The sequence below is a fragment of the Oncorhynchus masou genome, chromosome 33 (assembly GCF_036934945.1).
Source record: "Oncorhynchus masou masou isolate Uvic2021 chromosome 33, UVic_Omas_1.1, whole genome shotgun sequence".
NCBI lineage: Eukaryota > Metazoa > Chordata > Actinopteri > Salmoniformes > Salmonidae > Oncorhynchus > Oncorhynchus masou.
Genome location: NC_088244.1, coordinates 23,453,977 through 23,468,400, shown reverse-complemented (window position 1 = coordinate 23,468,400; position 14,424 = coordinate 23,453,977). Strand labels below are relative to the sequence as shown.

General features: G+C 43.1%; 1 protein-coding gene across 1 annotated transcript in view; it reads left to right on the top strand.

The window, feature by feature from the left end:
• Positions 1–14,424, top strand: part of LOC135528059 (semaphorin-3G-like) — a 74,450-nt gene that overhangs the window by 18,273 nt on the left and 41,753 nt on the right. Inside the window, exon 2 of the mRNA XM_064956829.1 lies at positions 12,203–12,363. Within this exon, the coding sequence (XP_064812901.1) occupies positions 12,203–12,363 (161 nt within the window). The remainder of the gene's footprint in view (positions 1–12,202; positions 12,364–14,424) is intronic.

Genomic DNA, 14,424 nt, shown 5'->3' with positions numbered 1-14,424 from the left:
CATGGAGGGAAGTATCTCCTAGCATGGCGTATCCAACCTTGGACAGAGACAACCTCTATGTCCCCACATGGAGGGAAGTATCTCCTAGCATGGCGTATCCAACCTTGGACAGAGACAACCTTTATGACCCCACATGGAGGGAAGTATCTTCTAGCATGGCGTATCCAACCTTAGACAGAGACAACCTCTATGACCCCACATGGAGGGAAGTATCTTCTAGCATGGCGTATCCAATCTTGGACAGAGACAACCTCTATGACCCCACATGGAGGGAAGTATCTCCTAGCATGGCGTATCCAACCTTGGACAGAGGCAACCTCTATGTCCCCACATGGAGGGAAGTTTCTTCTAGCATGGCATATCCAACCTTGGACAGAGACAACCTCTATGACCCCACATGGAGGGAAGTATCTCCTAGCATGGTGTATCCAACCTTGGACAGAGGCAACCTCTATGTCCCCACATAAACCATATTTATAATTGCAGTCTCTTGTACATCTGTAAACAAGTGTCCTCGTCCTCCATGATGTCTTTGCCTTTCCACTCTGTACAGAATTCAAACACAGTATGTGTTCAGCATAGGAACTGTAAACAATGTACAAACAAATGTAGTACAGCATGAAAACCAACCTCATTCATTCAATGCAGTGCAGCATGATAACCAACCTCATTCATTCAATGTAGTACAGCATGAAAACCAACCTCATTCATTCAATGCAGTGCAGCATGATAACCAACCTCATTCATTCAATGTAGTACAGCATGATAACCAACCTCATTCATTCAATGTAGTACAGCATGAAAACCAACCTCATTCATTCAATGTAGTACAGCATGATAACCAACCTCATTCATTCAATGTAGTACAGCATGATAACCAACCTCATTCATTCAATGTAGTACAGCATGAAAACCAACCTCATTCATTCAATGTAGTACAACATGATAACCAACCTCATTCATTCAATGCAGTGCAGCATGATAACCAACCTCATTCATTCAATGCAGTGCAGCATGATAACCAACCTCATTCATTCAATGTAGTGCAGCATGATAACCAACCTCATTCATTCAATGCAGTGCAGCATGATAACCAACCTCATTCATTCAATGTAGTACAGCATGATAACCAACCTCATTCATTCAATGTAGTACAGCATGATAACCAACCTCATTCATTCAATGTAGTACAGCATGATAACCAACCTCATTCATTCAATGCAGTGCAGTAAATGGATGGCTTAGAGTTACAAATGTTTATGCAATACTATGCAGTCGTACGCATTTTACACGCATTTTACAGTACATTACTGTAATGCTAAAATAGTCATTAGATAGTTGCATACCTGTTCTCATTTTTGAAGGTTCGAATTATGGACGCCACTGTAAATCGACTCAAGTTGGGCTGGACTCTCAGTCCAGCCTCTTTCATGGTCAAACCATGGTTGATCACATGATCAACAAGTTTTGCCCTAATCTCATCAGAGATGGCTCTCCTTCCTTCTTTTCTTTGCCCTCGTCCTCTTCCTCTCCCTCCTACTCCTCTTGCTCTCTGTCCATTGTTGGCATCCATTGTTCAAAACAGGTAATCTGACCTTTGACCTATTTATAGGCCTATACTACAGTAAAGCCGTGATTGGTTAGTGATCAGTTAAGCTATTAGTGTTTGCACATGTGAGGAGTGTGTGCGTGTGACCTGGTGAATAAGTGTAGCATTTTGATTGGTTGTGTTTGGAAAAGGAAAGCAAGTGACTTCCTGTTCGATTTTTGTGTTTTAGGTAGATAATTGTGTGTAGTGTTTTGAAAAAAGTGTTTTATGCAATTGACAACTGAGTCAAACGCTGAGAAATAGCTTATGGTTTTGGATATTTGTGTGTAGTTTTGCACTTTGAGTGAGAGGTTTCAAAAATCGTGTGACATGAAAAGATTTTGTGTGTAAGCAGTTGGAAAAAACTGTAGTAGTGTAATAACTTTAGTGTATGTGTGTATGAGTGTGTGCACGTGTTTATCTATAATAGTGGGGACTAGAAGTCCCCACAAGAATAGTAAACTAACAAACATTTGACCAACTGGGGACCTTTGGTTAGTCCCCACAAGAGCAAATGCTATTTCTATGGGGTTTAGGGTTAAGGTTAGAATTCGTTTTAGAATTAAGTTTATGGTTATGAGCTAGGGTTAGGTTTAGGGTTAGGGTTAGATTTAGGGTTAGGGAAAATAGGATCTTGAATGGGACTAAATTGTCTATCCCCACAAGATTAGTTATACAAGACTGTGTGTGTGTGTGTGTGTGTGTGTGTGTGTGTGTGTGTGTGTGTGTGTGTGTGTGTGTGTGTGTGTGTGTGTGTGTGTGTGTGTGTGTGCACTATAAAAAAAGCCAATATAACCAATTGTTTAAACAGCGTTCTACTGTGAGTTGAGTTTACTTTAAAAGGACAAGAATTTGAGCTAATGTGTTCAAGTTTGTTTACTCAGCAAACTCTGCTCAAAGTGAGCTGAATATCAACAAGCTTGTTGAGTAAAATTACAAATTCATGTTTGCTCAAAATCCCTCAAAACTACACCCATCATTATCATACTTCCCACCATAGTTGATTAAACTTATGCCACACAGTGATAAATATCATACATGTTTCTAAAATAATGAAATGTGTTAGTTATTGGACTTATTGTACCCGATAGTGAGATGTCTGTTCCAGTTCATATGATTTAGGTAGCTCAATAATCAATCTTGGCAAGGCCTTTGAGAAATATGCAAATAATGTAGAATATATTCTCACGTGGAATTGTATCTTCACTTAACCTACATTTCAAAATTGAGTGATCATACAATTCAACCAGAGAATGTATGTTGGTTCTAATATATCACCAAATTTTAAGCAAATTTACAATCCTATTGCAGGGAGAAGGTGGGTTCGAGATGTAGCGATGAGAGGCATGAGGTGGAGACAATGGGAGAAGGGATGTGAGTGTTTCACCATAGTGTGGCTACGGGGGTCTAATGGGCATCAGATGTGCCCCCTTCCTCTGCCCCTCTCCCTTCACCCCCTCATTCCTCACCCTGAGCTCAGAATAACACTCCTCCAGCCAGCCCTTAACACACTAACTACTAACACTGCTTGGCTTGGGGCACAATTTGTACCTACAGATGATACAGTCAGATAGAAGAGCCTTGAGCACTCCCTCACACACAGCCTACGTTTCACCAGCCCCCCTCTCTCTCTCTCTCTCTCTCTCTCTCTCTCTCTCTCTCTCTCTCTCTCTCTCTGCCTTAGTCTCTCCTTCTCACACTATTTAAATATTTATTTTCCTGTCTAAGCACTGAAATAATACAGCTAGATTGGGGTTATGTCTATGAGAAACCCCATCCATCAGAAACTGTCTTTACATACACAGCTGTGATGGAGGAGGAACATGTTGGCATGTAAGCCATATGGCTAAGGCATCGAGAGGATCTGTATTGAGTACAATTTCCCAGAAGTGATTGGATGTTATGGTTACAGAGAATGTAGTAAATTGCATGTTGAATGTTTTGTGAGTTTTTTCCCAAGCCTGGAGTTGGTCAGAGGTTACCATTAAGCAAAACTGGTTAACTCATCGTTATTTCCACGTAATTCCAACCCCCAAAATCTATGTGATGTCGTTCAAGCAACGCGGAAATCTGATTGAATTTGGAAAAAGTCATCAACGTAAGGGCATTTCGTCTTTTTTTCACCCAATTTTTAACCTAAATCCAATGATAGGGTGATATTAGTTGTAGATGTCACGTTGAGTTCATGTTAATTAACAACTCAACCTAATGTAAATCAAAACGAGACGCTGAACTGACGTCTGTGCCCAATGAGCATCATTATCCCAAGTCAAAGTTTTTGTGGCTGGTGGCAATGTGCATCACTGAGGTGGCTGAGGCATCGTCTGGGTCAATGGTGTTGTGGTTAGCACTCAGACAGACCATAATCAGGGACACTCTGCATTAATATTGAATTGGTATTGGGTTAGTATTTGGATAGTCTGGGTTAGTCTGGGATTTCCTTGGTCTTATCTGTTGAATCAATATTATCCCTGGGCTCAGGTGTCAGCTCTGAGGACCATCCAGACAGGGAGGTGGACACACGCACGCACACACACACACACCACACACACACACACACACACACACACACACACACACACACACACACACACACACACACACACACACACACACACACACACACACACACACACACACACACACACACACACACACACACACACACACACACACACACACACACACACACACACACACACACTATTACGGGGCATTAGCCTATGGGGTGCCAGTATAGTGCGACCAGATGAAGGGCTCAGACCAGATGTTTACACTCTTAATCCACTGGATAAACAAACAGGAAGACTGAAGAGGAGGGGAGAGGAGGAGGAGAACCCTCGATAGACTCCCACCCTCCCTGATCCCCTCCTCTCTCTCCCCAGTCTCCAGTGTTTGGTTCCCAAAGCCCCAGACCCACAGAGAGTGACCCCTCTTTCTCTGTTTATTTGTGTCTGTGGGACACTGCAATGGGAAGACAGTGGATGTTGGTTAAAAGCTGCATGTAGGAGCATAGTTAGTTTTGCTGAGTTTAAGGCAGAGGGTTTTGCTGGGATAATCAATATTTGACACATTGACAACAAATGGTTATTACTTAGATTTGGAAGGGATGTTCTTATTTTGGAGCATTGCGTTAATGTAAATGTGGCATATTTATCTCCATATGTACAATGTTGTTCTTTACATTTGGGGTTATTTTTTTTGGTAACTGTAGGGTTCTAAATGATTTGGCAGATGTTTGACTGTCGTGAGGTTTTTTAAAGAGGTAAAAAGACAGAGTTGAAGATGGAGAGCGAAGGAGAAAAAGAGGAGAAGTGTGTGGGGTATGTGTGAAGTATGACTGTTTTCCGAGGCGTCAGGCTGTTACAGTGATAACAAGCTACAGATGAGCTGAAATCTGTTAGGTATTAGCTTGCCACCACCACCTTTCTGTGTGTGTGTTTGATTGTGTGTGTTTTATGTGTACTGCACAGTATCTTCAGTTTGGGGGGTTTGGGAACAGGCAGAGGAGATAGTGGCTAAAGGAATGTAGTAGGAGCTGCATCACTGATAGGTTTCATTTACTCCTCTCTTGTCAAAACATAGAGGTGAGAGCAGAGCAACAGATCTCGACCTCATAGTTGGCTATCTCGAGCTTCAACACTCACTCCAGACTGAAATCTATCCTCAGCTCATACAGATCAGTGGAAAACACTGAACCCCTACATGCATTTACAGGTGTACGCTGATAACTTAAAATGAAAACAGTGACTGAATTTCTGCAAGAGTTCATTTGGACTCTGTTCAGTTAGACACTGTTCAGTTGGACTCTGTTCAGTTGGACTCTGTTCAGTTAGACTCTGTTCAGTTGGACTATGTTCAGTTAGACTCTGTTCAGTTAGACACTGTTCAGTTGGACTCTGTTCAGTTGGACTCTGTTCAGTTAGACGCTGTTCAGTTGTACTCTGTTCAGTTAGACACTGTTCAGTTGGACTCTGTTCAGTTGGACTCTGTTCAGTTAGACTCTGTTCAGTTAGACACTGTTCAGTTGGACTCTGTTCAGTTAGACTCTGTTCAGTTAGACACTGTTCAGTTGGACTCTGTTCAGTTGGACTCTGTTCAGTTGGACTGTTCAGTTAGACACTGTTCAGTTAGACACTGTTCAGTTGGACTCTGTTCAGTTAGACACTGTTCAGTTGGACTCTGTTAAGTTGGACTCTGTTCAGTTAGACTGTTCAGTTAGACACTGTTCAGTTGGACTCTGTTCAGTTAGACACTGTTCAGTTGGACTCTGTTCAGTTAGACTCTGTTCAGTTAGACACTGTTCAGTTGGACTCTGTTCAGTTAGACACTGTTCAGTTGGACTCTGTTCAGTTAGACTCTGTTCAGTTAGACTGTTCAGTTAGACACTGTTCAGTTGGACTCTGTTAAGTTGGACTCTGTTAAGTTGGACTCTGTTCAGTTAGACACTGTTCAGTTGGACTCTGTTCAGTTAGACACTGTTCAGTTGTACTCTGTTCAGTTGTACTCTGTTCAGTTAGACACTGTTAAGTTGGACTCTGTTCAGTTGGACTGTTCAGTTAGACACTGTTCAGTTGGACTCTGTTCAGTTGGACTCTGCTCAGTTGGACTCTGTTCAGTTAGACACTGTTCAGTTGGACTCTGTTCAGTTGGACTCTGGTCAGTTAGACAATGTATCTTTGTCTGTAACATGATCTGCTACAGAATAGTATTGATGGATGTTTCCTTCTGCCTATACTGTACATGTGTCTCAACCCTACTACCCCTCTAGGTATCTCTCTTCTGTACTGTCTGTATTTGCTAACCTGTCTGTCTCCAGTATATATATATATAGGTATACATATGTCACCTGTGGCCTTGTGGCCCTCATCTGTACTTATCGCTGTGCTCCCCCCCTCTTTCTCCCCGTTAATGCTCATGTCTACAGGACCTGTCTTTGTGTCTGTGAGTTAGATCTCCTGTCTGTCAGTTTGTCCGTCCATCCGTATGTCTGTATGCTGAGTCAGTGGTACCTTAGGCTGCATTCTGTTGGGAGGTAGGCTTAGTCTTTGAATTGGAAAAGGCTTCAAATAACTTTTATAAGGTCTTAATAACAGGCAGCCCTGTTGTTTGGCTTCTGCTGTAGCGATGGTTTCATCAGATTCCAATTAAAGGGGTTGGGTTTGACTCGTGCCACCTCAGCTTTTCCATTTATATACATTTTATTCACAATTAGGAAATATATGAGGGGAAAAACACTGTAAAGTGAAAAGTGTTCTCCAATGCTTTCTACAGTTCATTATGGTGATGAGGGATAACTGTGTGTGTGTGTTGGTGTTTAGCTGGCTGTTAAAAAGCTGTAATAGTGTTTATGTACATGGGAAGACCAATGCCTAGAGCTTGTATGATATCATCAGTGTATGTCTCTGCATGTCTGTCATCTCTCCGCTGTCACCTTCTCTACTGAGTCTCTCGGCCTTTCCGCGCAAACACACGCACACACACACACACACACACACACACACACACACACACACACACACACACACACACACACACACACACACACACACACACACACACACACACACACACACACACACACACACACACACACACACACACACACGCTGATAGACGAGCCCCTGTCACTCAGTGTTCGCTGAGTGATGCACAAGGCCCCCTCTGTACCCATCGACACCTTGTCCATCCGTGGGGCCCTACAGAGTTCTGGGCGTCAGGTCCTCACAAGACACAGAGAGAGAGACACACACCCCACACACAACCCCCCACCCCCAGACACAGAGAGACCCCCCCCCCCCCCCCCCCCCCCCGACACACACTGGGCTGATCAGGCAAAAACATACAAACCACCACCTCTCATCAAACTTGAACTGCGTATCTAGGCCACTCTTGTAGAGAGAGACTGTAGATGTGTTTGTTATTTGATGTTGTTGCCAGAATAGCTGGAGATCCAACAGTGAACTAATGTCTGTGAGACATTAAAGAGTAGAAATGGCAGGCTGAAGAGATGTTTGAAATATAATTACAACACTCCCTGAGCTGAATAATTACCTCAGGTACCACTCTGCCTTTTAATGAGCTCAACGCTTCTGATCTGATGGTTAGAGATCAAAGGATTTTCTCTCTCTCTCTCTCTCTCTCTCTCTCTCTCTCTGAGTTCCACCTCCTGACTCTCGATTGGTTTTGGGAAGAGGGAGATCTGATGTGTACAGACCAGTCTGGCAACACTTCACAGAGACCACCGACAGAGACACACACACACACAGTTTTTCTGTCTTCTCTTACAACACTCCAGCCAAGATGTCAGGGGAGCATGCCTGGCCTCCCTACTGTGCTCTATGTTTATGGTCTGCGTGTGTTTGGTCGATCTGGGTCTGCACTGTAGAGGAGAGCCAGTAAGAAGAAGGCCCTGAGTGGATACTGTGCACACTAAAAAGTAGGGTTCCTCAAGGGTTCTTTGGGTGATTCTTCAGTATGGAACCATATTGTCCCAAATAACCCTTTGAGGCCTTCAGTGGTTATTTTCAGTTCAAAATAGGATTGTTTCCTATTTTAGTGATGAAGGGTAGTGTCATTCCAGTTGATCTAATCTGTTGTGTTCTGCTATGACAGTCCCACTTGGCTTAGTTGGTAGCGCATGGCACTTGTAATGCCAGGGTTGTGGGTTCAATTTCCACCGGGGATCAGTACGAACAAATATGAAAATATATGCACTAACTACTGTATGTCGCTCCGTCTGCTAAATGACTGAAATGTTAATAGAAACACATTGTACTGTATATGACTATGGCCAGTGATGGTGCCTTGTGAAAAACTCATGTATGGTAATTGAGAATGGTTGACTAAATCAGTAATTCTTCATTTTCTGCATGGGAACACCAGCCATTCCAGCGCTAGCACAGCTGATTCAACTTACTAAACACAATAATAACACCTATGGACTTTAACAATATAATATGGCTATTAATCTAGAATTAAAACCATGTATGGTTCTAAAAAGAACCTTCCATCAAGGTTCCATAAAGAATCATAAAAAGGGTTCTATTTAGCAGCAAATAGGGTTGTAACCATAGTGGAATCCTTGGGGTTGTAACCATAGTGGAATCCTTGGGGTTGTAACCATAGAGGAATCCTTGGGGTTGTAACCATAGTGGAATCCTTGGGGTTGAAACCATAGTGGAATCCTTGGGGTTGAAACCATAGTGGAATCCTTGGGGTTGAAACCATAGTGGAATCCTTGGGGTTGTAACCATAGCGGAATCCTTGGGGTTGTAACCATAGCAGAATCCTTGGGGTTGTAACCATAGCGGAATCCTTGGGGTTGTAACCATAGCGGAATCCTTGGGGTTGTAACCATAGCGGAATCCTTGGGGTTGTAACCATAGCGGAATCCTTGGGGTTGGAACCATAGCGGAATCCTTGGGGTTGGAACCATAGCGGAATCATTGGGGTTGTAACCATAGCGGAATCCTTGGGGTTGTAACCATAGCGGAATCCTTGGGGTTGTAACCATAGTGGAATCCTTGGGGTTGTAACCATAGCTGTCACGACTTCTGCCGAAGTCGTTGCCTCTCCTTGTTCGGGCGGTGCTCGGCGTTCGACGTCACCGGTCTTCTAGCCATCATTGATCCTTTTTTAATTTTCCATTGGTTTTGTCTTGTCTTCCCACACACCTGTTTTCAATCCCATTCATTACCTGTTGCGTATTTAACCCTCTGTTTCCCCTCATGTCTTTGTCAGAGATTGTTTTATTGTCAGTATAGTGTGATTGTTGCATAGGTGCGCGTCGGGTCCTCGTACCCATGTTTGGTTTGTTTGTTCATTTATTGTTATGGAGCATACTCGTGAAACTTTATTAAAAGACTCCATTTTACACTCAGTTTGACTCTCCTGCGCCTGACTTCCCTGCCACCTATTACACCTATGCATGACAATAGCGGAATTCTTGGGGTTGTAACCATAGCGGAATTATTGGGGTTGTAACCATAGCGGAATCCTTTTTTTGGTGCTATATAGAAACATTTTCTTATGGTTCTTTATAGAACCTTATGAATGTGTTATTTATGAAACCATACAGGTTCCATTTAGAACTGTATGAGCATGGTTATTTATAGAACCTTCAATTCCCCCCCCATATAATACCAAAATGGGTCCCAAGCCAAATAACCCTTATATGGCACTACAGTGCCTTCGGAAAGTATTCAGACCCCTTGACTTTTTCCACATTTTGTTACGTTACAGACTTTTTCTAAAATGGATTAAATAAAACAAATACTCAGCAATCTACACAGAATACCCCATAATGACAAAGTGAAAACTGTTTTTTAGAAATTATATTCATAAGTATTCAGACTCTTTGCTATGAGACTCGAAATTGAGCTCAGGTGCATCCTGTTTCCATTGATCATCCTTGAGATGTGTCTACAACTTGATTGGAATCCACCTGTGGTACATTCAATTGATTGGACATGATCTGGAAAGGCACACACCTGTCTATATCACCCACAGGTGACAGTCCATGTCAGAGCAAAAACCAAGCCATGAGGTGGAAGGAATTGTCCTTAGAGCTCCAAGACAGGATTGTGTCGAGGCACAGACCTGGGGAAGGGTACCAAAACATTTCTGCAGCATTGAAGGTCCCCAAGAACACAGTGGCCTCCATCATTCTTAAATGAAAGAAGTTTGGAACAACCAAGACTCTTCCTAGAGCTGGCCGGCCGGGGACAAGGGCCGTGGTCAAGCAACCGATGGGGACTCTGACAGAGCTCTAGAGTTCCTCTGTGGATATGGGAGAATCTTCTAGAAGGACAACCATCTCTGCAGTGCTCCACCAATCAGGCCTTTATGGTAGAGTGACCAGACGGAAGCCACTCCCCAGTAAAAGGCACATGACAGCCCGCTTGAAGTTTGCCAAAAGGCACCGAAAGACTGAGGCACCGAACAAGATTCTCTGGTCTGATGAAACCAAGATGGAGCTCTGACCTGAATACCAAGCGTCACGACTCGAGGAAACCTGGCACCATCCCTACGGTGAAGCATGGTGGTGACAGCATCATGCTGTAGGGATGTTTTTCAGCAGCAGGGACTGGGAGACTAGTCAGCATCGAGGCAAAGATGCACGGAGCAAAGTACACAGAGATCCTTGATGAAAACCTTCTCCAACTTCTCCAACTCAGGGCCTCAGACTGGGGCGAAGGTTCACCTTCCAACAGGACAACGACCCTAAGTACACAGCCAAGACAACACAGGAGTGGCTTCGGGACAAGTCTCTGAATGTCCTTGAGTGGCCCAGGAAGAGCCCGGACTTGAACCCGATCGAACATCTCTGAAGATACCTAAAAATAGCTGTGCAGCAACGCTCCCCATTCAACCTGAAAGAGCTTGAGATGATCGGCAAAGAAGAATAGGAGAAACTCCCCAAATACAGATTGTAGCGTTATACAAGCTTGTAGCGTCATGCCCAAGAAGACTCGATGCTATAATCCCTGCTAAAAGTGCTGGAGTAAAGGGTCTGAATACTGATATAAATGTGATATTTTATATTACCATTGTTATATTTTTTATTAACAAAAATGTCTAAAACCTGTTTTTTCTTTGTCATTTTGGGGAATTGTGTGTAGATTGATGAGGAAAAATATATATTTAATCAATTTTAGATTAATGCTGTAATGTATCCAAATGTGGAAAAGGCAAGGGGTCTGAATACGTTGAGGGCACTGTATATAGAACCATTTGTTTTAAGTGTTGCGTGTGTGTGCGTGTGTGTGCGTGTGTGTGCGTGAGCATGCGAGCAAACATGCGTATGTGTTGATGGGTGGTGTACCTCAGAGTAGCGTGTTCCATGTCAAGCCCAGATAACTCTTTCTGCAATGAATGTGTATTACAGGCACATGACATCCTATAAACAGTGTAAAGTGAAAGGAAGCATGGGACTCCACTCAAACTGCTATTGATCTTTATTTGTCATCTCAGAACACAGAACACTGAGTCATTCTCTAGCTGAGCCAAACCTTCCAGTTCTCTAATGTTCTGGAAGACCCCTGAATACCTCTGAACAAACATGGAGATCTCCTTCCCAGCAGGGAGCCCACCCAGAACAACAACCCAAATTCCATCTTAATCACAAACGGTCTTTTCTTCAGCATATTGAGCAGATTTATAGTAGTCCTCCATATTGATGTATTGCATACAAAAAAGAAAGAGAAACATCATTAAAAACAGGTTACTCCATATTTTCACAGTATGGCTAATAACATAGGACATGACTGCATGTGCTGAAATACAACAGAGACATAATCTAAACGACAGGCTCCTCGCTGGTCCCAGACATTAATTCAACATCTATTCCACTAAATGATATGGAAACAACATTGATTCAACCAATGGGTTTCTACGTACTCCATGAATGGAGACCAGGTCAGGTCAGATTTCTTCCGGGACCCACACACGGTGGACCTAACCTTTTCAAATGGCAGAGATGACATCACCTCCTTGACCTACTGCATATTGATGTTTTGCTTAGTTTTCCACTGGGTTTATATATCTTCACATCCCCACTCTGTTCCTATCTGCATCCATCCATCCATCCTCCTTCACCTCCTCCTCCCACAGACCTTGTAGCCACCAACCGGTCCTCTATCTTCAGTGGTCACCACGGTCAACTCTCCCTGAGCGCTGTGTTTCTGGACGAGTACCATGACCGCCTGTTCCTGGGGGGCAAAGACGTCCTCTACTCCCTGAGACTGGACCATACCAACCTGGACTCCAAAGAGGTGAGTCTATGTTCCCTGTAATATATACTGTCAACTCATGTACAATAAACCCCACATCAATAATTATTTCTAAACTCACCCATTGTCTTAGTGTTGTTGTTTGAGCTGCTGACTAGGGTGGCATGTACATCTCACCAGGACTCCATATAGTCACTTAACAGACACTCTTATCCAGAGCAATTTACTGTAGTAAGTTTATAAATCATACCTTTTGTACTGGTCTCCTGTGGGAATCAAACCCACAACCCTGGCATTGCAGGTGCCATGCTCTACCAGCTGAACCACACAGGAATACCAACATCAAATGTCTCTAAATCATCTCTCTTTAATCCAGCTCCAATTTTAGGATTCCTAACTTATTCCCTGTAGAGATTAACACTTTAACAGTATGAGTTAGTGGGAATAGCGGCTTGAGCGGTCTGTCTGTCTGTCTGTCTGTCTGTCTGTCTGTCTGGCTGTCTGGCTGGCTGTCTGGCTGGCTGTCTGTCTGTCTGTGTCCTCATTCACCCTGTGATATACATCCTCCTGTGTGTGTCACACTTATCCTGATCTAGCGTTTACACTAAGCTGGTCTCTTCTTATCAGGTCTTAGTGGTTTCCCACCTGATAGGGTAGCAGAGGGAGAAAGAGCTATTGAAAAAGAGAGACAGGAGAGAAAGCTTAACCATAGCCCCAGGTTTCTCCAGCCTCCTCCTCACATATCATTATTATTTATTTAATCCCCCTCTATCCCTCCTTCTCTCTGGTCCTCCATCATAGACTAAGCTCTCTGCTCCTCCCTCCCTGCCTCTGTATATCACTTAACCTGCTATGTACCAGTTTACTGTTAGACTCCATTTAGAAAGTTAACTCACTATTTATTATATATATTTTTTATGTAGGGAGAAGATCAGCTTTAATATTGCAGATATATTGTAGCTTCCATCAATGTAATTGTCTGCATCACTTCCAATCGCCATATATTTTGTTGGCGCATATACGTACATACATATACTAATAGTGGAAGTCGGAAGGTTACATACAACTTAGCCAAATACATTTAAATCTCAGTTTTCACAATTCCTGACATTTAATCCGAGTAAAAATTCCCTGTCTTAGGTCAGTTAGGAACACCACTTTATTTTAAGAATGTGAACATGTCAGAATAATAGTAGAGATACAATTTGAAATAAATAATTATTTCTTTCATCACATTCCCAGTGGGTCAGAAGTTTACATACACTCAATTAGTATTTCGTAGCATAGCCTATAAATTGTTTAACTTGGGGCAAATGTTTCGGGTAGCCTTCCACAAGCTTCCCACAATAAGTTGGGTGAATTTTGGCCCATTCCTCCTGACAGAATCAGGTTTGTAGGCCTCCTTGCTCGCACACGCTTTTTCAGATCTGCCCACAAATTTTCTATGGGATGGAGGTCAGGGCTTTGTGATGGTCACTCCAATACCTTGACTTTGTTGTCCTTAAGACATTTTGCCACAGCTTTGAAGTATGCTTGGAGACCCATTTGCGACCAGGTTTAACTTCCTGACTGACGTCTTGAGATGTTGCTTCAATATATCCACATCATTTTCCTCCTCATGATGCCATCTATTTTGTGAAGTACACCAGTCCCTCCTGCAGCAAAGCACCCCCACAACATGATGCTGCCACCCCCGTGCTTCACGTTTGGGATGGTGTTCTTCGGCTTGCAAGGCTCCCCCTTTTTCCTCCAAACATAACCATGGTCATTATGGCCAAACAGTTATATTTTTGTTTCATCCATTTCTCCAAAAAGTACGATCTTTGTCCCCATGTGCAGTTGCAAGCCGTAGTCTGGATTTCTTATGGCGGTTTTGGAGCAGTGGCTTCTTCCTTGCTGAGCGGCCTTTCAGGTTATGTCAATATAGGACTCGTTTTACTGTGGACATAGATACTTTTCTACCTGTTTCCTCCAGCATCTTCACAGGGTCCTTTACTGTTGTTCTGGGATTGATTTGCACTTTTTGCACCAAAGTACATTCATCTCTAGGAGACAGAACGCGTCTCCTTCCTGAGCGGTATGATGGCTCCGTGGTCCCATGGT